The sequence below is a fragment of the Heterocephalus glaber genome, unplaced genomic scaffold, assembly GCF_053883595.1.
Source record: "Heterocephalus glaber isolate CG9 unplaced genomic scaffold, H.glaber_assembly_v1.0 deba00001569, whole genome shotgun sequence".
Lineage (NCBI taxonomy): Eukaryota > Metazoa > Chordata > Mammalia > Rodentia > Bathyergidae > Heterocephalus > Heterocephalus glaber.
The window spans coordinates 4,991,789-5,017,593 of NW_028258354.1; the positions used below are offsets into that span (position 1 = coordinate 4,991,789).

General features: G+C 37.6%; 1 protein-coding gene across 2 annotated transcripts in view; it reads right to left on the bottom strand.

The window, feature by feature from the left end:
• Nucleotides 1-25,805, bottom strand: part of Lrig3 (leucine rich repeats and immunoglobulin like domains 3) — a 47,402-nt gene that overhangs the window by 19,314 nt on the left and 2,283 nt on the right. For both annotated transcript variants that reach the window (XM_021241417.2, XM_004861155.4), the window contains exons 2-3: nucleotides 21,837-21,908; nucleotides 21,592-21,666 (exon numbers count right to left, since the gene is read on the bottom strand). In XM_021241417.2, the coding sequence (XP_021097076.1) occupies nucleotides 21,592-21,666; nucleotides 21,837-21,908 (147 nt within the window). The remainder of the gene's footprint in view (nucleotides 1-21,591; nucleotides 21,667-21,836; nucleotides 21,909-25,805) is intronic.

A 25,805-nucleotide genomic window follows, 5' to 3' on the forward strand; every position in this document is an offset into this window, starting at 1 on the left:
GTGGACATTAACAACCCTAAACTGCATGGCAGTTACTAGCACATGTGGCTCTTTAAAATGTAAAGTAATTGCTAGAATTCAGTTCTGTACTCATTGCACCCTCATTTCAAGAGTTCAGCAGCCTCTTACATAGAATATTTCCACCATCATGGACAGTCCTCCTGGTGAGTGTCACCGGACTTAGGAGAGGGGAATGGAGCATGAAATAAAGAGAAGCCAAGTCAAAACTCTTAAAAGGTCTTAAATATTATATCTCTCAAGGGAAAATTCAGCTTTAAGTGACAATTTTGTTAGTTAGAAATCAGTAATCAATGTGCAATGTGCAAGCCAACTTAACTATCATATTAGATTAAATAGCTTGCTCTTTATAGACCATCATTTGTGGGGGAAAATAACACACCAAAATGGAAAAGCAGGGAAGGTATCAGATCCCACTTACAAATTACAGAAAGATAATCTCTTTCTACCTCAAGGAACAACCTGAATATTATAAGGAGAATTCTATCATATAAGTCATATGCTGGTGTTTCCATAGTATGCAGGTGATTTTCACTTAATGAGAAAACTTAGTATATCTCATGTGTATTTCTCTTAGCTTGAAAATGTATTTCATATGTGCATCTCTCTTAGCATTATCTGGATTTCTGTAGTGTTTTGAGTTTATTAAGATCTTCTACTTAGGTTTCTCACTACCTCAGAAGGTTCCTGAGCTAGGTACACCTCAAAGATTTTCACAAAATCTTGCACTGCATTCTGATTGACAGAGCATGTGCACAGCTAGTCTTCTCTGCCATACTGCAAGATTCTTGGAAGGAAGGTGTGTCTATAGCTGCCTTGGAATGTGTGTGAAACCTAGTAATGCCGAGGACAGTTTACGCACTGGGCCCTACACTTTTTTATGTATTATGCCATTTAATCATAAAACAATTTCTCTGGCATAGATATGATAGATAATCTTAAAATTAGGAAACTAGGGCTTTTCACATAAGTCTAAGCATTTCTGAGCCACTTCACAGAGTAAGTCTGGATTGGTACCAAACCAATCACTGAAGGCTGTTTCATAAAATACAGTGTATCAAAGATATCTTGCCAATTACATTCTTACTGGAGATGTACTGCCAAAAGTTCTAATACTTCTCACCTTGCAAAAATGCAGAATTTCTGGTCTCAAACTGATGTGTAACCTACTCTGGCTTGTTGAACCATCAGTATGCCAACACTGAAGAATGCCCCAGAATGGGCCCCCTCCCAATCTGTGCTTCCACCCTACCTAGGTAAGAGAGGTTCCCCAGGAGTTTGCGTGTGTTCAGCACTCGTCAGTTAAAAGGTTCGCTTGCTGAATATTTGCAAATATCAGGTGCTATTTTCTCCACAAGAAAGAACAGTAAGTGGGAGAAAATGGCCTGCACAGTCCTTATTTTAAAAACTAACAAAACTATTCAAAAGTGTTAACACTCACTATATCATTTATAAGGACTATGGGGATATCTTTTCTGTTCTTTAAAACCCAAGACATCACATAATCTAACGCAATTTTTAAAAATAATCCTATACTAGGTAATGAGTATATACAGTGTATATCATAAGAGCCATATTTTACGATAATAGCCAGCAAATTTTAAAAAAGAACTGGCAGTCCTGTTTATAAATCATCAAACTCATCATATTCCTATAAAGTCTTCCAAGGTTTGTGTAGAGTCAAGTCAGCCATGACCTCTGATTGTGACCATTTCCCACATCTGGAGTCACCAATGTGTAAACTCCTTGATCTAGCTGTGGGGTACAGGGTAATGGAAGTGAGACAATCAGTCAATTTCCAGGTCCCGGAGATGGATTCAGTCCAAGAGACAAGCCACAAGGCCTTAGGGCTGGGGTGTATGGATTAAACAACACTACGCCTGGGGAATCTGATATTTTCTCTTAAATATATAACCCAATGTTTGTTTTACAAGGATGTCCTCCCACCAATTAAAGTCACCTGAAGTGTCCCAGTACCCCCTTTCTCTAGTCCCTACCCCGACCCTACCCACCCCTCCCTTCAAACTCTGCATCAGGATTTGGCCCTCAGGCTGTCTGCAGCCTTACAGCTACTCTTACATAGTATTTAACAACAACAAAAAGAAAATCCTCAGCTATAGATTTTTGCAATAAATGAAGCAAATTACTTTTTTAGGAGAGGAAGAACCACAGGTGTCTGTTACTCTGGTGAAATAAGGCTACAAGTTAGATAACAGACCATACAATCTTTAGTTTATATATTCGCTTGTTTATAAGGTAATTATGAACAAGGTATTAAAACTGTCAATTACTTAAGTGACGAATAAAATTTTCCTTGCAGTAAAACTTTGCTCCAGCCAAAGCCAGCAATTTCCTGAACTGCACACCTCCTAAATTGCAGTGGGAAAGTGCTCAGTTATAGATGCAGCATGCACAGTGCAGTCTTTGTCAGCTCTGCTGCCCAACACAAAAATCCCTTACAACTGGCAGGATAATAGCCCCTGTATCACAAAACTTTAAATTTTCCCTAAAGGAACTAAACTAAATCCAAATGTCAGCTTCTTATTAGCTCTTAGCCTAACTGGCAATAATCACCTGATACATACCAGTTTAAAACAAAAACAAAAACAAAACAACTTGCTTTATATCATGACTTTTTTTAAAATAAGGCAAATACATTTTTAAAAATCCCTTTTATCACCTGGAACTCTCAAACTAAATATATTTCAGAGAATGGATCACAAATAGCCACTTCTAGAAGACAAAGATTCAATTCAGCCCAGTTTTAATTTTTCTCCTAATACGGATAATTGCCAAAACGGATCAAAACATTAAAAGGCACTGCAGTTAATTAATATTTTAGCAAGAAATGTGTAATACGTGAATAAAAACAAAACCATGAGAATTCCTTTTTTCCACTGCTTATTGGAAATGCCATATTTCCATTGTTCAAAAATTACAGTATAGTGTTAGACCTGTTAGAAGGCCTCATAAAAATCCATTTTAGAGACTTTAGAGATTGAATATTTTCAGTGTTGATGGTACAGGGAGTTCCATGGTCAAATCGTTGCTGAGGTGAAGTATAATTAGTCCTTTGAGGACCAACAGACCTGAGGGCATGGTTGGTGGGGAGCACACATGGTTCCCTCAGGCTTTTAGGGGCCACAGGAAAAAACAAGTCCCACTCATTTCAGCCTTGGCTTCTTAGGTCCAACAATCAGAATTCACTTTGTTACCAATTTCATCTTTCAGCTAACTTTACCAAAATGCTTTAAAGTACAAAGACAAACACGGCTTATCATTTTCTTTCGATGATCTTTACTCAGAGTGCTGGAAAGAAATCTAAAGATAAATAAGATGGAGATGCCCTTGCCCTCAAGGAGGCTGACATCTTGTGAGGGGGAACATCCAACCAACAGGAGAGGTCAACAGTGTAGAAAGTAGTATGAGAAGCAAGGAGAGAGAGCAGAGGAAGTTGAAAGGGCAGATTCTAGAGAGGAGTGGCAGCACTGTAGGTGAGAAAGCAAAACTTCCCACAGGAAGGATGACTACACTAAGGCTTGGGGGCAAGGCACTGCCAAGGAAGAGGGATGATCAGTGTTGTCCAAGCAGAAACAAATACATGAGAGGAGGGCAAGGTTTCTTCCCCTTGAGGCTATGAAAGAGTACTGCCTCAAAGGCTGGAGTACAGAATGCAGGAGTAGGGATTAGAGAAACATGAAACTCAAGAGTAAAGGGGCTAAGAAGAGATTAGGTCAGACAGAGACCTGAAAGCCATGTTAGCCATTTGGTTTGTATCTCAAGATCTACTGTGTGGAGGGGCCATCAGATTTCAAATGGTGGATGACAACATTACATGTGCATTATACAATGGCTGCTCTGGCCTCAGGTGGTGAAAGACTAGGTAAAGGGTGGACAAGAACAGGCACAAGAGCATAGGTAGGAGGCTCCTAATTTGATGAAGAGGACAGAAGTTGGTTTGGTATTCCGATGGTGATGACCTGTTTAGACACCAGCTGAAGGGGTGGAGAACCCTTCTTCCTCTAGTTTCCAGAGTACAGGATGAGCTTTTTCCTCTCCTGCCCACAGGTCCAGGTTTCTAGCTCTGCAGCTTCTGACCTTAGGACCTAGGTCAGCTCTACCAGAGTTCTCACCCACTTTCTTCATTATCTCTGTGACCTGTGTTTGGGATATAGGAGGTCTTCTAAGGCACAGAGTATGGGCTAAGATCCCTTCTTGCTCGGGAATGAGATGCTACTACCCAGAAGAGCCCAATACAGGCATTTTACTGCATCCCTTGATCACTAGGGAAATGGATGTTATTCTCACATACTAGAAATGTGCTTATGTTCTGATACAGTACTTAGAACACAAGCTCCAAAAATCAAACTGGCCTAAATTATTAACAGTAAAATATAATTGATAAGGTTACTGATATGATCACTCTATGTTATGGTGATATTTTTTGATTTACTGTGATCTACAGAAACCCTAAGTGTCACAAAAGCACTCATGTACTCTTACATGGATATAAATGGTGCTAGTTTTCATTTCTAGAGTCTGAAAAGAGAACCACAGAATGGAATGTTCTTTATGAGGAACTACAATAGCAGGGTTTTTTCCACATGGGAATTCCTGAACCAATCAAGTCCTTGATGAACAAGAAACATCTGTCAATAGTTTCAACTGTCTCCTACTTAACTGTACCAGATGACACAGGCAGCTCATGGCCTTGCAGCTGTGATGTGCAAAGACACGCACTCTTGACTATTTAGAGAAAGTGTGTGCATGCAGCATTTTCCCATTAGAGAGGTATGTCCACTGAAACTTAACTCGAAACTATTTTTGTGTCTGTGATGCCCTCTTTTCTTAGCATGCATCCTTCTAACTATATTCCTTAAGTCCAATTCAGGGACTGCAACTAACAATTGCTGAATTTGTGGTCATTCCATGTAAACAACCCTCAAGCATTATAAATGTATTGACCGTTACAGTTTGGTCTATCCCAGGAAATACTGATTTCTATATGTAACTTGCAAGCAACTGGCTTAGCACCATTTATAAAGAAATTACACGTTGTTAAAAAAAATACTACATTTTGCAAACACATTGAAAGGTCACTTATTTCCAACAATAACCCCTCTTCCTCCTTCTAATGAAACAAAACAAAACAAAAAAGTTTTCTTGAGCCTCCATGAAAATTATTTTGGCTAGAATAGCTAAGAGCCCTTAATATCAAGCTGCTTTTAACAGAGAGATTTGGCAAGCAAAGAACCTCTCCCATACAGATAAAAATAAACTGTCTTTGCTCATCTCTTTTCTAAAAAGATAATTAAGAAGCTTCATTAGAAGAACACATGTTTAGACTGGCCCACTAGTACTTTGGCATCAAAGAATAAAGCCAACAGAGGAAACTCCTGCAAGGAGACAGATTTTGATTAAGAACTAACGATATTAAGTGGCAAATGAGGCACTGTACAAGGAGTAAAAAATCAGTTCTTTCACCTAGGAGCCGGGTCCATGTGAAATATAATTACCTTTTGGATCACAAGCAAGATAAAGATGGCTACAACATATTTAGTACAGAGGCCCTACAAAAATCAGGACTGTATTCATTAGCCAGTTACAACACATGCTAAAAATGAAAAAAGAAATATGGTTCAAAAGCCCATTCACACCACATACAAAATCACCCTTCTTTGATCCCCAAGAGTATATTCAATTTAGTGCTTATGTAAACAGAAATGTAAAAGCCAATCTTAGCAACAGGAGGATGATAAAGATACTTATTGAAAAACTGCTGTATTCTGAAGTCATTTATACACAATAAATTATTGCCAATTATATTTAATAAAATTCAAAAAATCCTCCCTACCTTTTTTGAAACAGAGGCCTTCCATAGCGATTTTCATATGTCAGACCACAGTTATAGTAAGTCTATAAGTCTGAAAGCCCCACCAGTCTATGATTTACTTATGAATAGAGAAAACATCTAATTAATTCATCTTCGGCTCCCCAGAACTCAGGACTCAAAGAATTGGTTCAAGATTCTGAAATGAACAATCTTGATTTGTCAAGAAACTCAAGACCAGCTTTACACTGGCCTGTATGGATTTCTCTAAACTGCTATTCAAGACACCCACGTACATCAGAAAACAGTATGTACAGTACAAACACCGGACAGAAGAAAAAACATACAATGGAGATACCCTATATGAATCAATACCTGCTCAAAGTAAGACCTCTTTGGTATCATGAGTCACAATGCAGTTCTCCAGAGAGGAGACTTTGATTCTATTCCTGGTTCTGTGTCTTGCTCTATTACACTTAATGAATCTTGATTTTCTCACTTGTAAATGGAGGAAAATGGAATGGAATGACCTCTTCCACCCCCAAGGAGCTAGGATTCTAGATATGGATGATAGACACTGTGTAAGACAAGATTTGCTACAGAAGCGTCACAAAGCTGTATCATGTAAAAATTCCAATCTCTCCTAGAATCTAACCTCTTTTTCTTTTTTTTCTCCTGTGCCACTTAAGCATAACTGTTAATTTGATTGTCTTGGGAGCTGCCTAGGGGCTTAGTAAAGCTCACTTCTGGATGTGGCTGGGTTGTCATGTAGGTGTGACTTTGGGGTCTATACCTGGTCCCTAAAGTTGTTCCTCTCTGGCTCTCTTATCAACCTGCTCGGTTTTCTTGACACAGGAAGTAGTATTCCTTCACCAAGCCCTTTCACCATGATGTTTCTGCTTTACAGCCAGATGACCATGGACTGAAACAATGAGCCAAAATAAACCTCTCTTTCTTTAAATTGTGTATGTCTGGTATTTGCTCCTAGCAACTAGAAGCTTACTACTATAATTGATGTCCCATTGCCTGGACACTCTATCCTCATCGATCTTGCTTTACTCCCTGTTTTTCTAGAACACAGCTTCTATTAGCTATCTGGCCCAAAAACCATATATAAAAGGTTCCTTTGCACAAATGGAAATGTCCACAGGACTGACAGTTTGGGTTTGCGCTTAATTTAGATTAGAAATCCTTTTCCCTTAGGATTGGGAAAGCATTGTTTTATTATAGCACAGTGCTTATGGAGACACCAGGGTTGCTCAAACTCCACCACACAGCAGGAGTGGAGGAGGGGCTTCCAGGATTGTTGAGCCCCACACCTCTGGGGTGTCTGTTTCAGTGGGTATGGTGTGGGACCTCAGAATCTGCATTTCCATCAAGAACCCAAGAGACACAGATGCTGTTAGGCACCCTTGGAGAACCACTGTCAAATCCTTTCAGGCAACTGGCACTATGATGTTTTCCCTCCTTTCAGTGTTTCTCTTTTTCCCAGTATCTGGAAATTGCACAGTAATGTATCTTATTTCAGGCATTTTTTTCTTTCTTTCCTTCTTTTATCACTTTGTTGGCACTCAGTAGGCCCTTTCCATCTAAAAATATGTTACTGCTCATCCTAGTAAATTTTTAAGATCTTTAATAACTGCCTTCCATCCACTGATGTCAATATTTCCTTATGGAATGCAATGTAGAGAACTTTTAAGGGTCTCCAGCTGATCTGCTTATTTTCCCACTTTTTCTTTTCCTATTTTCCATCCTTTTATTTTTTGGTTCTTCTTTCTGAGAGAATTCTTCAACTTTCAATGCTTCTATTACTACGTTGTTAAACTATCTCTTTACTGCATTCTAACTTCTTTTTCCAATTTACTTGTTGAACACTCCTTTTTCTTATCATTTTCATGATGCTTTTCTGGTTTTGTGGACTTAGCATTTTCTCTTTTCACTCCAAAAATATCAGATTTAGTTTTAAATTCACTTATCCTTCTGCTGTCTTTGATCCTTTTCTCCCACTTGTTTCAGCATCTCACTTTACTAGAAACTTCATTAGAAGTCTATCTACCGATAGTTACTTATTAATATACACAACAGCAATTAAAAGTTTACTGGGGGCTGCACGTGATATGAATAAGTACGATGAAGGGTGAACCTCCACACAGGTGACAACGAGAGGACCTATTACATGATGGGAAGGCCACATGTCAGCTTATGTGGGTCTTCCTCTCAAAGCCTCAGTCTCCAGTCTGGGGGTGGAAGCATGGCTGAATCATCTGGAAAGGCTAACATGGCTAACAGGGCAATGTGATTAGAGGAGGGGTGTCTGCCTCAGCACTCAGCTTTGACTTACTGTCCCTGATTTCAGAAGATGGCATCCTCAATCCCCCTTGAATTTCAGAGACTTTCTGTTTAAGCTTTCTTGAAACTTCCAGTTTTCTGTATAAGGGGAAGGGTACTCACTGGGCTTTGATTTCTGGAATAGGAATGTAGAGGTCTGATGACTTTTCATTAAAAAGTTTTAATTAATTCTTTGCTTTTAGTCCTATTGCACCTTCATAGGCTTTTGAATTCCTGAACCATCTTGATGACCTGCAGCACGTGGGCGCACACATCACAGGCACACACACACACACACACACACACTCACACATGCACTTTTCTTGGTATCCATTCTTTCTCCATCTTTTAAGTCAATTACAATTTATCCATTTGCTTGCAGAATTTGTACATACTTTATTTGAACTTGAATACTTTTGTTTTCTATTTTGTCTTTATTACTGTTGGCATATACTTTTTTCTTCCTTTGCTTTCATTTTAGCAGCTTATAGGAAAAAGTAGATTGAAAAGGAAACCTTCAGTCCATCAGGCTTAATAGGAAGTCTTCAGTAGCATTTCAATTAATAACACTAATTTTTCTTTAAAAATCAAAATAAGTAACATCTTCCTTCACAAAAATCTATTTCTTACTGAAAAGCCATTCAACTTAGAGGAGCTCAAAGGTGTTGCAACAAAAAAGTAGCCTCCACAGGGAATTTTCACCTACAATAATAGTACAAACCAGAAAACACTGTATCATTCTAAACTTCAAATTAAAAGACAGTAATCAAACAAAGGGTTAAGTCCATGTGGACACAAGAGACTAAATTAATTTCATTTTATATGATATATAGGACTAGGAATAGCACAGACATGGCACATCTTGGTTTGACTCAAGGATTTAACTGGTTTCTGTAAATAATACACAGAAAATGGGGCTGTCTGTGGTGGTGCATGCCTGTGACTTCAGGTTTCTGGGAAGCCGAGGTAGGAGGATCATTAATTTGAGCCACTTCAGTGTGAACACTATGGGTTTAGTCCCCAGCACAGGGTGGGGGGAGACACAGAAATTGTGGTGGTGATAATCATATAGGCAAATTCACATTCCCCATCTCTATTCACCAACTGGCATCAAGCTTTAAGGACTTTCACTATTACAGAAAGTGCTATTAGATATAACAGGTCAAAATGTAATATCTATTTTATCTGCCAACAGGTTTAGTGTTTAATATTTAGCTCTTTGGTCTATTTTTATTTTAGATTAATACATGGTGAGAGATATGGTTCTAGATTCAATCTTCAGCATGTGGAGAGCAGGTTTTTTCAGCACCATTTATTAAAGAGGTGATCTGGAGCACCAGTGGCACAACAGGTTAGCATGTGGTACTTGTATAAAGAAGAGATCTTTCCTCCAGTGTATGTTTTAGGATCCTTTGTTAAAGATCCAGAAGTAGCTGAATGTGCTTGGGGTTGTTCCTGCATCCTCTGGTAAAATGCAAGGACTTTCTGAACAGAACCTCTGTTGCACAGGAAATAGTGATGAGAATCAACAAATGAGATCCCATCAAATTAAAAAGCTTCTTATAGTAAAAAAAAAAAAAAACTAACAGAGTGAAAAAACAACCTACAGAATGGGAAAAAAAATTTCTGCCTATTTCTACCAAATAAAAGATTCAAACAAAAATCGGGCAAGTGAAATGAACAGATACTTCAAGGAAGTACAAATGTCCAGTAAATACAGGAAGAAATGCTCAACATCGCTGGCCATTAGAAAAATGGAAATTAAAATAACAGAGATTCCTTCTTAACCCAGAAAGAATGGCCATCATCAAGAAATCAAATAATAACAAGTACTGGCAAAGCTAAGGAGAAAAAGGAACCCTTCTAAATTATTGTTGGGAATGTAAACTAGTACAACCACATAGAAATCGGTATGGGGATTACTCAAAAAATTAAAACTAGAAATTCCATTTGACTCAGCTCTTCCCCTCTTAGATATCTTCCTGAAAGATTTAAACACATCATAATACAGTAATACTCATATACTCATGTTTATACCATCACAGTGCATAATAGCTAAATCTTGGAAGCAGCCTATACTTCTAAAAACAGATGAATGAATAGAGAAAATACGGCATTTACACACACTGGGGCACTACTCTGCCATAAAGATAAACTTGAGTCATTTTTAGGAAAATGGATGCACCTTGAGACCATAAAGTTAAGTAACGTAAATCAGACACACAAGCTTAAAAATAATGTGGTTTCTCCTGTATGAGAAATCCAAATTATAAAGAGTAAAATAAAAGACAGACAACAAGAAGAAGGGATACACAACCTTCTCAAATGGGAAGGGGATGAAGAGATGGAGGGGAGAGGGAAACGCGATGAAAAAGGGAATTAGAATGTGCTGAGTACATGTACCAGCGCCACACAAAGAATGTCAACATTATACTGTAAATGTGTATTAATAAATAAATAAATAAATAAATTTGTTAAAACCATGTCACGCAAGAAATGGGCATGAAAATTTGAACCAGGAGCAGGAAAGGCTTTGAGAAAACCTTACAGTTTTAGACATGTAAATACTATGATGCCAAAAATAGACGAAGTCGTTCTGCCCACCACACAGGGTGAGGACAAGAAGCAGAAGCTGCAGAAGGGAAGAGCTCAGCTTAGCACATAAAGTCCTGGCAACCAGAATTTCAGAAGTAGCCACTACAGCAGACTCCTGATAAAGAATGAGCTTTTGTCCCTGGAGGTGCTTCCAGAGAGAAAAGTTAGATAACCTCTCTTCCAGGGATTTCTCCATTAAAAAAAAATGTCTTTCAAATCCAAGTTACTAGGATCTCATATAGATGTTCAACACTAATTTAAAAAATGAGTTACAACAGTTACCTGACATAGCAAACTATCTCTAATTCTTTTCACTTTTTGACACTTACATGGACACGATGAGTAAGAAAAAAATTTACACAATTGATTATTTCCCTAGGTGTGTGAACATTCGTCATCTTTGAAGAGTACTGCCCTCTAGGCAGGCCAGTGCCTTGTGTGGGCTCATATAATTCAAAGCCTCTTATTTTTTCAAAAAAAAAAGAAAGGAAAGAAGGAAGAAAAGAAAGAAAGAAAAGAAAGAAAGAAAGAAAAGAAAGAGAGAAAAAAGAAACATGTATATATGTGTTCATTTTGACTCTACTGCATAATTTAATTGCCTTGCTATCAAATGGCTAAAATTGCTCATGCTTAGTAAAATTGACAGTACACAAATTTATGCTGTATTTATCTTATGCTGTGTGGTACTTGCAGCATAAATATTATCATAATATTTCACTTTGCCTTCAACCCTGTTTTAAAAACCACTCGATCTGCCTGCTAAATCTATATGAATAGAGAAGAGACAGGTGGGCAGGTGCTAGAAAGAAGGTGTTTATATTTATAATTGCTTTTCCTTTCATGTTTTGAATTTAGTACTTAAGCAACTTTCAGCCAAAGAAAGAAGGGATGGTATTGGTTAGAATTCTGTTTCACTATTTTGTCTCTACCAACCTAGAGCTGAATCTCTGGCCTATGGAAGCCAGGAAAGAAACAAAATTAAGAAAGAGAGGGAGGAAAAGTGACTAGACAGGAATAGAAACACATGTTGAATCTTGCCACTTCAATCATGAAAAGCTATTTGTTGTAACTTCATTATTTTGTCTGTCTCCACAGAACAAACTTCCTTCAGCATAGAGAAGTCATTTGGTAGAAGTTGTACCTGATACTTTGTAGCAGCAATCAAAATGGCTGGAACAAAGTTGGGGAAGGGAAGGAGAAAATGACTTAGGCTCAGTACAAACATTGACAATAAAGGAATTTTTGTGGCAAGCCATATTGGAAGGTCAAGTTCAAGAGATGGGGTCAATTTTGTGGGCTTCAAAAAAATGACATTGGAAAAAAAATTCCCAGTGTGTCACTCTGTCCATTTTACAAGTGTTGTTACCTTGGGAAAAAAGTTTTATGAGTTAAAATTTTTTTTGTATATGGAGAGGCAGGAACAGAAAATTTAACCATACATATTAATTTACGCTAAACAATCCATTCATCCATCCATCCAACAAACATACTCTGAGCATCTACCAGGCACTAGGCACTGCCACATGCCAGGGACATTGTGGGGATGAGAACAGACATGAACTCATTTTTGAAGTTTTAAAAGATCACATAGATATAATTGAAAAAGATGATTATTTATAATATGTAGATTATTATAATAGGGGAGATATAAAAATGAGCCTAAGTCTGATTACAAAGATGAGGGGGAAGGGGAGTCCTCTAGACAGGGAAAAGCACATGCACAGGAGCAAGATGCTTCTGCCCCATCCTTGGAACTGAGAAATGATTCCAGAAAAGGTTCAGTGGAAAGGAAGACACAAAGCATTGTACATCTTGAGAAGGAGTTTGCTCTTGACCTAAGAGCAGTGGGCAAATACTGAAGGGTCTAAACAGCCACCCTTCTAAACTGAGAATTCAAAACCTAGTAAGTTTGTATTCTGGGGAGAGAGCAGTTTCTGACTTAATGTGAAGATAAACTGACAGAGTGTTTGCCACAAATACAGCTCTGTATACAGTAAACTCTCTTTTTATGTGCAAATCATATGTAAACACTTCATAATCCAATAAAAGAGTACTTATCATTAAGATGTTTATGTGTTTATTCTGTAAGACTTATGCTCCATGAGCTTATTTCCATTAAGCATAATAGTATCAGGTTTATTGCATCGGTGAAAGGTCTACTGTAAAGTTCTCTATGTGCAAAGGAGACACTAGCCCGTTCATCTGCAACAGGACAGCATGGACTACAGGCTGAATTTTGCAGCTAAGGTGATCAAATAAGGTGGTTCCTCTACACCCACATGTGGGGAATGATGGGATATGGATGGTGTCCACTTAATCAAAACAGAGCTGTTTGATTCTCCTCAGAAAGTAAGTTCTAATTATGGCTTTATAATGTTGTTCTCCAACTTCCTTAACTAATATGACAAACTGGTGACCTCTTTTGATTAAAACAACTGTTTAGATTTTCTTACGTAGTTACAAAATTACTAAGATATATAATTATGTGAAAAAGTTATACTTGCCTTCCTTATATAATATTTTGTCTGAACTTTGACCCTATTAAAACAATATTGTTTTAAAAGTTATAAATTTAGTTTGATAACTTACAAAAAGTCAGTGCCATACAACCATGCAATAGTTTCTTAAATCGATGTCTCTCAAACTGATCTCTTTAAATAGTCCAAGTTTTAGAATGTAATGAGAAATATATGCTTATCGATGAAATTCCCACTTAATATGGTGCTGAGTTCAGTATATAAACAACAGAATACAGTCAACTTAAGATGAGATTACATGCTGACAAACACATCATAAACTGAAAATACTGTAAGTTGAAAATGCAGTTCACATACCTCACCTACCTACCTTAAATGTGCTCAGAACACTTACATCAGGCCACGGATGGACAAAAATCATCTAACACGAAGCAAATTTTATAATAAAGTGCTGAGCTTTTCATGTAACTTTTACTCCAATGTACTGAGAATGAAAAACAAAATTGTATGTGTATCCTTAATGAACCATCATAAAGTTAAAACACTGAAAAACCCTAAGCCAGGCCGTCCAAAGTCAGGAAAGGTCTGATTGCAAACTGATTTCTGAGCCCTTGTTCAGCTCTTCCCTATTCACTGTCCAGAAGTACTTATATGACTTCCACCTCCGGCCAGTTCCCTTTCATGGGAAAAAGAGATGTGGTGTAAATCCACAGAGAACAGAACAGAACAACGCCGGCAATCTACGGATAAGTATTTGGCAAGTCATAATTGCTCATTCTCAAAGCCACACTATGGCATTTGATTTTGAAAATGCACACTGAAAAAGTGACTATTTGAAAAAGAGAAGAAAAGCAGATTCTGTGCTAAACTGTGTCATTTCATGTCTCCTCAAACCTCCAACAATGCCCTCAAAACTGCAAACCACCCTGTATGGTAGAAGCCTTCTTAAGCCGATCCTACCAACTACTCATTCTTATTCTGACACTTTATACACTTTTTTACACTGCATGCTGGCACAGGGCACAGGGCATCTCCAGCATCGTTACTACCGGTCTTCTCTGCTGTTCAGAGTTCCTCAAAAACAGAGACAAGTCCTATTTTCCTTGTTCCCTAACGTCTAGCACATTGTAGGTGTTGTTAATAGGTACTTGGGCAGCTCAAAATTCATCTTTTAGATACACAAGCCTCCAGGCTAGAAATATTATTCAGTTATTATCATATCATAAATGTGTGCTCACCTTTTTAACCATTTGAAAAAAGTAAAAATTTTCCTGTTAATTCATTCACCCTAAATGCAGAGTACATTCGCCTTCTCTCATCTATTGCTGCCAGGATAGTTTCTGATTCCTGCCTTCATCCCATGACCCTCCTGTTCAAAACTCCACTTTGGCCCACTGCCCCCAGCCTTTGCTCGGTGCCAGCCCACTATGCTGCAACTGCAAGCAGCTGTGGCTGTTCACACTCCCCAGAGTTCTTTCATGTACAGGACGCCATTTGATCCTCTGCCGGAACCAGAAGAGAGAGGTGGGCAGACTCCCAGACTGTTGGCACAGATCAACAGAATAGAGTTAATTAAGTCTGCTGAAGGTCAGACAGGTCATCAGTGCCAGACAAGACAAAAGTCTGTGTGCCCAATTCCCAGCTCAGATCTCTCCTACAGCACAAAGGCCTCCAATGGCTCTCGTCCACTCAGATTCTTAACATGTGCCTTCTCCGTGCCATCTATGTCTTATGACATCTCATACCCTGGAACGAGAAGTGACAAATGCCACTAGAGAGGACACATGCTGCACTCACAGAAGAAAAGGAAATCACTATCCTTCCAGGAATTCTATGGTAACCACGGTTCACATTATACAAACTGCCAATAGTTCCCATCACCTAGTACTGCTCTGTATACTGTGTAAGTGGCCTGAGAGCACATGATGCAGACTTCCCTGCATAGCCAATATGAGAACACATGATGTCGTGGACCTATCTCATACCTGTTCAATTCCAAGGCCCCAGATGGGAACATCTATTACCAATACACCTGAGCAGGTCCTTACAACACAGTAAAGGTCTTTATGCAGCTGTCCTCCCTCCATTCCTGGGTCTAACATGGCTCTTCTCCTTCAGGGTGGGGGTAGATTAATTTTGTGGGAGGTATATGTGTTCTGTTATTATGTTCTGCATCTTGAATTTTTAGTTCAAGACCCGATAAAAGAGTTCACAAGTGCGAAGGGCACAGGGGCTGTGAGAAGTCTGTCATTTCTGAGCACCAAATTCAGCCTTGATGAGCTGAGACTTTCACATTTACAAAGGTAAATGAGAACAGCAGCTTTGATTTCTCCTCTCCATGCACTCCATGGCAGGCTTTCACTGGCTAGAATGGAGAGCTGCAGCCTTGACCTACTTAAGTTACTTCTCTTTTTTTCTTCTAATTAGTATTACTGCTGTTGTTATAATTTATTTTTATTATTTTACCAAGCATGCGGAGGTGAACACTATCTCCACTGTAAACCTTTAGCCAGAGGTTTAGACTGAGTATACAGATCTATCCGAATTATGCTAAGTGCATATAACTGTTCCATAAAAACTCCTTAATTCATATGTTAATTAAGCATTAACTATATGTGTATACCTGCATTTAGTGCTAGAGGAAATGATCAGCTACAGAGGACTCAAAATACAGAAGAGAAAAGTACAACTGGATCATTTTCTGACTGGGTAACAGCTGGATGCACAAGGCATGGTAAGCCTGGACAGGGCAAAGCAGGCTCACTGGAGACGACCCCAGCCCAGACAGAGGCAGGCTTTGATCACCTCCCAATAAGCACATCCCTGCATTCCCTTTTAAACTATCAATATTAATATTCCACTGTAGATATGTCACATTTCCTTATCCACTCATACATTAACAAGGACCTGTTTTGATTCCACAACTTGGCTTTTGTAAGCAGCGCCATAATAAACTTGGGTATCTCTATAATATAAGGACTTTGATTCTTTTGGGTTTATTCTGAGAAGTGAGGAATGGTGTAGCTGGGTGACATGGTAGTCCCACTTTTTGTTTTTTGAGGAACTTACATACTGATTTCCACAGTCTCTGTAATAATCTACATCTCCACTAGCAATGTAAAAGAGTTCTTTTTTCCTCAAATTCTTGCCAGAATTTATTTATTTTGTTTTTTTTGAGACAGGTTCTCCCTATGCAGTTCAGGCTAACCTTGAGCTCACTATGTAGCCCAGGGTGGCCTTGAACTTAGTGATCCTCCTGCCTCAGCCTCCCAAGTGCTGGGACTATAGGCATGAGCCACCACACCCGGATTCCAAAATTATTATTAGTGGCATTCTTTTTTTTTTTTGGCACCGGGGATTGAACTCAGGTCCTTGCGCTTGTGCAGCAGGCGGCGAAACCACTGAGCCCCCATTAGTGGTATTCTTGATGGTGGCCTTTCTGACTGCGTTGAGATGGGAGCTCAATTGCAGTTTAGTTTTTGTTTTTGTTTTTGGTGCTAGAGATTAATGAAACCCAGGGCCTTATGCATGCTAAGCACACACTCTACCACTGACTATACCTCAAGTCTTCAATTTAGTTTTGATTTACATTTCTCTAATGGTTAATGATGGTGAACACTTTTTCATATAATCATTGGGCATTGGTACTTCTATGAGGAGTGTCTGATCATTTGCCCATTGGCTGATTACTTTGTTCTTTTGGTCTTAAGTGTTTTGAGTTCTTCCTATATTCTGGGTATCAGTCCTCTGTTAGAAAAATACCTGGCAATGATCTTCCCCCATTCTGGAGGTTGTCTCTTCACTTTGATATTTTCTTTACTGTGCAGAAGCTCTTTCATTTGACGCAATCTTATTTATCCATTCTACTACTAGAATCCTATTCAGGAAGTAGTTGCCTATGGCTACATCTTGAAGTGTTTCCCCTGTCATTACCTCTAGTAGTGTCAAAGTTTTGTGTTTTACATTAAAGTCTTTGATCCATTTGAGTTGATTTTTACAAAGGTTGAGAGACAGAAATCATCAGTCTTCTCCAAGTGGATACCCAGTTTTCGTAGCACCATTTGTTTTGTTAAAGAAACTATCTTCTCAACATATGCTTTTGATAACTTTGTCAAGAGTCAGATGAATATAGCCAAATGAGTTTATTTCTGGATCTTCTATTCTATATCACTGGTTTACCTGTTTATTTTCAGGCCATTACTATAATGTTCTATTACAATGGCTCTGTAATATACTTTAAAATCATGTATCATGAGTCCTCCAGTACTGTTCTTTTTACTTAGGATTGCTTTGGTTATTCAGGATCTTTTGTGCTTCCACATGAATTTTAGGTGGTATTTTCCAGCTCTGTGAAGAAAGTTGTTGGTATTTTGATGGGGACTGCACTAAATTTATAAATTGTTTTTAGTAGTGTGGCCAGTTTAACAATGCTGTATTAATCCTGCTGATCCATGAACACAGGAGGTTTTTGCATCTTCTAGTGTCTTCTTCAATTTCTTCCCCTGATGTTGAGCTCTGCTTTTAACAACTACTGTATTCTACTGTCACGACAGAAACTGCACTGTAGAGTAGGCCACCACTGCTCCTGGACTGCTGCGGGACTCCACCTGTCCTCTCCAACCACCCTCCTGCCACCTCCAGACTGTTCTCCACATTACAGCGCCACAGGGACATTCTCAAATACCACATCTGATCATCACACACTATTTCATTTATTTCTTTCAGTACTAGGAATCAAACTTAGGACCTTGTGCTTGCCAGGCAGGCACAGCACCACTGAGCTACATCCCTGGCATCTCACAGTATTTTAAATCTTTTCAGCGGCTGTCAATAGATATAGCTTATGTTTGGGGATGCCATCAGCAAAGGTAATCAGTACTTATAACAACCTCTCTGGAACCATGCAATGTCATCTCTGGAAAAATGACCGGCTACATAAAGAAAAATGATGGATTTGCAGATACACTCTACCTTTAAGATAAGTAAGAAATAAAGAAAAATGGTTTATTTGATTATGACACTGACCCTATCAGTAACTTCAGAAATATTTATGCAATACCTGATCAACAACTGGCAGGACAGATATGTAAAATGGAGACTGCCGGGCCTAGTGAAACTCAGCGATTTAGAATGTCTAAAAATGAGGTTAGAGAATCTACATTTTTAACAAGAACTTCAATGCACCTTTGACAGCCACTGACTTAACACTTTTTAACTCCAGGACACCAGACAAATATGTGTAAGTTGGGCAAAACTACATAAACCATCAGCATCATGACTAATACCCAACCAGCTCTGGTAATAACCAACAAGGTTTCCTTTGTCCAACAGTAACATTTTAATTGAAACTTCCCTAACCCAGGTGACAGGTTTTAAAATGCCTATTGTTTGACCAGGTCATGCCACATCACACAGAGCTAAAACTAGCACATGAGAAATAATTTTTTTTGGTAGTACTTGGGACTGAACCCAGAGCCTTAGCAAAATAAATTTTTTATTTTGTGACAAGATCTCACAAAGTCACTCAGTTGCCCAGCCTAGACTCAAATTTAGCAATTCTCTTGCTTTAGCCTCCCAGAGTGCTGAGATTACAGGCGTGTACCACCATGCCCGGCTTAGGTCAGCACTTTTACTATAATATATGCTGATTTCAAAGATTATTCCACTTCTTTTCCTTAAAAAATACCATCCTGTCACAGCTATGAAATTGTGAGGAAAAGAAAAAGGACATACATACAACAAACCATGCCTTTCCCCTAGCATTCCAGTTGATTTCTGAACCAGTTCTGGATAGGATTTAAGGGAAAGTAGTTTTGATTAGATCTTTTACATTCTAAAAGATCCCTTAAAAGGTTAATGAGGGTGCTCAATGAGTATCCAACTAGCATTACAGGTGCCTGGCATTTCACCAAGCTTCCCTAAGTTTATCTGAACCAGTTCCTAACTGAATTCATCTCTGAAGCGGGGGAGGTGCTGTGCCATTTGACACAACATTAGTTCCTAGCTCCTACAGCTATAAGAAGGTCTTCCTGGTATGGTCTTCTCTGCTGGGAAGGGTCTTCATGCCAAGGAGTAGCAACTGTACAAAGCCCAGATAGTAAATCTTATGCTCAGGTCTCCAATTAAATTTTCCTTTTCTTCAACACAAGTTTTCAAATTATTTAACATATATATCTCAGAAAAATGTTTCCCTCCATAAAAATGTAAAAATAATCATAATCTTGATAACATAGAGATAAAATAACCCTAGAAATTAAAATATGGGATTTAGTTGTAGCTTCTAATCTGAGTCATGTCATGTGGTTTAACAGATTTTCTTTTAAATTTTCTGAAATAAGTACTGGTACTTAGCTCTGATTGTCTTCAAGTGCTTCTATATAAAAAAAAATGTCCCACCCTACATAACACAACATGGAAACTTAAGTGCTTTAGAAACACTGATGTGTACTGCAGACTCTAAAGGAGCCTTCAAAGAGAAAACAAAACACTTGTAGAAGGAAACACTAAAAGAGATAAAGTTTTCAAGATATTTCATAGGTGTGAAAACAATTTTTTATTCTTTATATTGCATGCGTGGGTCCATCATATAAATTATCCTCCACAGAGGCTACATAATGTGGGCAGGCACTAATTGGTTGATGGTTATATGAGAACAAAGTAATCATTGGTCAGATGTACTGGAGCAGATTAAGGGCAAAAAAGTGAGATTGGTGAGGTTGATTTGACACACAGCACTCACTAAAGCAAAACACATACAAAAGCAATATGGAGAAGATTCCAAATTGTGAAGGTTTCTAACTTTTCAGATGTTATTCTAGCTTTCTGTTTACAAGTTATAGCTCTAAAGGGTACAATCACTGTTATGTATTTCCAAAAGAATTTTCTAATTTCCACACAAGTTTTTATACTTCAATCCTAAACCATGCCAAAGTGCCCCATTTAGATTTCAATGTCACCCCACCCAGGTTACAAAATGGCACCACGGACCCATCAGCCATCCAGTCTGCCATGACCCTCAAGGCTCTCTTGAACTTGCTGACAGACTCTGCCAAAACATAGGGCAAGGACAGCAGGGCAAAGCAGGATTTCAAAGGAGCCCTCTTGGTCAACAAGAACAGCTATAGATGTTGTAAGATACCAAAACTAGAACTCCATTTAGACTCCAATATTTTAAGCAATTGTAAAAGACAAAGAAAATGAGTATTAATGCTAGCATAAAAATATTTTTTAAATTTAGTGTTTATTTGTCAAATACCAACTGCTTATTCTTTCATTCCTTTCTGTTTCTGATCTTTGGAAAAACCACATTAGTATCAAATGTCACTTAGCTCTTATTCAAACTAAGAAAGCAGACACAGCGGCTGCACCATGACTTGGCTGACCTGGGCCCTCAGTGAAAACAAACCTCTCTAAAACACCAGATGTAAGCAATTGGATGGTGATCACTTTAATTAATTGAACAGTGTTCCTGACATTTACTATATAATTTCAACTCTCCCAACGCCATTATCAAAAGCAACTTACAACAGTGTTTTCTTCTTAAATTGCTTAAAAGAAGGATGTTTTTAACTTCAGTGACTTAAATATTTTTTAATTATTCAGGATTAAGGCAGTAAACTACTTAATTTTATTTTTTTTTAAATTACTTAATTTTAGAAATTTAACCAGGAATATTCTAAATGCTACCTTTAAAGGCCAATGAATCAAAATTCTTCCAAAATCTATCTCAAAACATGAATATACATGTGTTATCTGCCCTCCAAAACACAGAAAATGTCACACAATTTTAACTGTATTTGAAAACTCAAATTTTCAAAATAATATGCAATGATATTTCTGACTTCAATTACATATTTAATTTTAATTGCAAAAGCTGATATATTGAGTAGAGATTTCTAAACCCTTATTTCCCCTGTAGAGACCAAACTTAAGAGGCTATCTTAATGGTTTATTATTATCAACTCCCATTTATTCTTACACACCAAAAATCTGATCGTGGTTCTCTGAAAACTACATAATATATAATCCATAGATCTCAAGCCAACCACTGAGCAAAGCCAGAATTAAAAGTTTGAGTCAACAGCATATAAGCAAATATGCATCTGTATGAGGTGAAATTTGCTTCTTTATCTTGGAAACCAGTTAAGCAATGACAGCAAAGTATAAAATGTGTGGTTATGTGTTGAAAGATACTTAAATTTAGGAGGGACAGTACAACCAATTTAAAGAACCTTTCTTTATTGTACCCTGGAAGAAGTATTCAAATATTGTTTGTAAACTGTTTATGCCAGTCCATATGGTATCTGCCAACACAGATAAGAAATTCTGCTAATATTCACTTACAAGGATAGAAGCGTAATATTCACTGAGACTGGACCAAGATTTGGAATGGTCTCCAATTCATTGTTGTTCAGTTTCCTATAAATGACAAGAAAAGGGGGGGGGGGGGTTAAATAGGTAAAGATACTTCCTGCATTACAAGTTTTAAATAATTTATTGTAATCCAAATATTCATACAGTGAAAGCTAAATAGGAAGAGTGGCAATAAATTTCATGCAAGTTTCAAGTAGAAAGTAACCAGGACTCACACTTCTCGCAGGCTCTGAAGGTGGCTCATGGAACTTGTCTTGATGAAAGATAATCTGTTGTGACTTAGGTCCCTATAAGAAAACAAAACCAAAATTATAAGCAGTTTCTAAAAATATTAGTTATGCTTAATGAAATGCAAGACAGAGTGGGCTTATGAAATATCTCTATAACACTAGTGACAACCAGAGAAATAATTGATCCATTCTGTCTACAAACTAGATGGAAACCAAAATGTCAAACTCAAAAATACAAACTGAGGACAAAATTAGTTTAAGAGGCTGGCAGATTCAAATACTTTAAGCCCACAAACATTTTAAGAGATGTTTTTTGGCGAGTAGTGAACAGATCTTTTGTGAACTGGTAGTTTTGCTTTACCCTCCCTTCTCCCCACTCCCAACCTGATATGATGACATCATAGCTTACAAAAAGTGTCTAATTAGGCAGGTTGCTAAAAGGAGAGCCTTGAACAGAAAACTTTTTATTGTCACAAAATTAAGCATCAATGGTCTTATGAAGTCAAACAAAAAAGAAACTGTTTTTCATGCAAATTTATTTCTCTGGATTAAGGCACAAGTTCATTTACCATATCATGACAGTGTGTGTATATGTATGTGCATGTGCATGCATGCGTGAGTTTGTTCAAAAGGACATACACTACCTAGGTGAACCCCCCCAAATCTCACTATATGATCATCTAACACATAATTTAAACCATGTCAACCATGTATCAAACAGATTTCAATCACTGAAATAAATATGCTTCTTCCTCAAAGACTCAGTCTAACTTAGCAGATAAGTAACTCAGTCTAACTAGATTTCCATAGCTAGCAATACTCCGAAAAATGAGCTTCTTTCTACACACACAGTTAAGTTATAAAGTCATGTCAGAATTTAAATTCAAAATATGAAACAAAATCTGGAAAACATGTTTGGTTATATTCCTTGTATGTTTTAATACCCTTGACTATATAGCTTCAAAATGGGGTAATGAAAATGAAATGGCTGAACAGCTACTAGATCCCAGGCTAATAAACAGTATGGCTTGGTGATTCCCATCGAAAGAGGTAAGTGAACACTTAATGAATTCTTTCAATGTTTACAATAACTAAAGTTTCAGTTTTCAGTGTAAAGTTGAAAAGCATAAACTATGCTACATGCATGAATATGTGCTCATAAAACAAAAATGAAGAGAAATCAGCTCCAGAGAAGCACAGTGTTACTTAGCGCTTAGTTAACAATTAGAAATCAGAGTTCCTATAGTCTCTCTGTTTTTGTTTTGAGAGTAAACCTGGATTTCTCTATTTTACCTTCAAAAAAAAACTGCAAAGGTTTTATTCAAAATGTATTTGCCTAGAGACCTACCAGACAGTAACAGACATGAGTAGATTTGTTCTGGTAGAGTTATAACATGAAAAAAAAAAAAAAAAATCTGGCACAGACTTGAAACTATAAAAATCCTGCAATTACAACCACTGCTGTGCATGCTCACCATGCTGACTGGAGCCAGACACTTTCCCTCACCGTCCGGCTCAAGTCCATCTGGAGTTCATCAAGGAAACTGTGAGCCCAATAACTCACGTTAGGATTCAAACAAAACCTGTGTGCTTTTAGCACCCCAGACGGCCACAGATTTCCCACGTGGTTTCACAAACAACCAAGGAAAAGAGTCCTTCACCTGGGAGGGAGTCTGAGTCCACAGAAAGTCTCATTTGGACCCACTTAATTCAGGAATACTGAACCTGCACCCCAGACCTTTCCAGTTTTAAAAGCAAAGGGGGAAGAACCAATCTGGCACTGCCATCTAATACAGGTGATTTTCCTTTTAATTAAAAAAACACACGAAGCTAAACTTACACTCCCCATTTCATCGTAAGGATCATTTCGTGGGGCAATCCTATGAGAAATGAGATTGAATGCTTAACTTTTTTCACCAGTAATGGGATGAGATTCCCCTAAGCAAAGACCTTTAAAAGTGAAACTGCCTTTAGAGACAGGTACACATGCTGCAGACCACTCATTTTGGATCAGAAGCAGGAGTTGGCAACCTTAAATATTTCAGTTATTGCAACATACTTCCATTCCTGAGTTTTGTGTGCTATTAAAACCACATTATATGAGGGAGAAGAAAAAACAATCAACCCTTAAGTGACTTTCACTGCTAAATACTTAAAAGTCATGAAACTTTTAACGCAACTAAATTTAGATTTCATATAGTTTACATTTCAGAAATGATTACTTTCCAGTTAAAGGATGTCACATTTTCCTAAATCTTCCTTATATTGTTTTTATGGCTAGACTACTGAAAAAGAGACTGAAGTTATATAATGTCAATGTTCTCTTAAACCCAGAACACAAAACATTCAATAAGGAAGGGAGATTTTTCGTTTTCAGAGTCCTATTAATGAACATCTTCCCTTTTTTTAAAAAAAATTGTTGTAATGAAGTTAATAAAAGGGAAAGGGGATGAGATAGAGAGGTGTTAACTATTTACAAAAGACATAGCTAGCCAAATCCTTGAAAATTAAAACTCTTTCTACAAGGTAGAGAAAAGCCTCTTTCTGAATATTTGCAAACAAATAAATCCATAGGACAGTAATTAATTTACAATATTTGGTTCCAGCTATCATTTTCTTCCTCTTCGCATTGGGAAATCTGACTTCCAAGTCAAATTTTAAAATGCAAATACAGTGCAGCTTCATAATCAATCCCACTGGGGCCTGCAGAGCTGCTAATGCAGCAGAAATCTGGAAAGCTGAAAAACAAAAAACCAGGCTGTAGCTGTTTTAAGACACTGATCCAAAGTGACTCATAAATCAGCCAGCTATGTTCGAGCTTTAGTCTGGAAAATACAGAAAAACAGCTGTGAAAACCCTAAAGACTATTACCCCCACCCCACCCCCAATTCTGGTATGGACCAGAAGATTTATACCAGGCCAGCACTACCAAAGTCACATCAGCAGAAACTACCTTCCAGACTTCACCTGAGCTCTGTTGAGAACTCAAACATTTCTATCTAATAAGATAAACAATTCTAAAATTCGAATGAAAATTTAATAATAATTGAAGCTCTCTTTGGCAACTGAACAACTTTCGGCTAAATAACATTCCAACAAGAGCTGCTCTTTAGGTTCCAAACTCTGTAATCACAAACTCTAGGCCAATCTCAAATAGGTACAGTTGTAACAGCCCTTTTCATTAAAGTACAGTATTAGAGGTTACTTTCTGAAACACTGAGTACAGTATTATTATTTTATAACTCAAACTATTCAACTTTTTACACATGGGGCTCCTATAGCAATAAATTACAACTGAATAAGGTAGAGAAAATATGTATGTTTTTAACTTGCAAATTCAACAAATGAAACACAGAAACATTTTATTTTTTCTAAGGAATACTTTCATAAACTAGTACTAAGACAAACTTTTAGTATTTAAATTACGGAAAGAAAGAGAAAGGAAGATACGGAGAACAATATGCCTTTTGCTACTTTTTCTGGACTACGAAAGTGCCTATGTAAGAGCTTTTCCAATTATGTAAAATTTAAGTAACAGCCTACAGTTTCTTAAACTTATTCCAAATACAGCAAATAACAGAAAGTAAAATACAATTTCTTCTTTTTCTTTCCTTCCTTTCTTCACTCCTTTTTTCTTTCTTTTTTTTTTCTCCTTTCAAAAGTGGAGAAGAGACCTCTCTAGGGCTTCAGGAACAGACAAAAGAAACATTTACAATGAAGAACTTAGACCACATGGTTTGGTGACACCTACAAAGATGGTTAGAAGTCACAGAAGTACAAGAATGACAGGGCTGCTCAATGAGTGATCACAGCAGGGCTTCTGACAACAGGCTGAGTACTTATTTATACAAGTGGAACTTATTTTCACATACATTTAAGGAATGTGGACTTGTATTGAGACAATTTATTGCTGGCGGAAATGTAATTAAAGACTGTGCTAACCAAATAAACTGT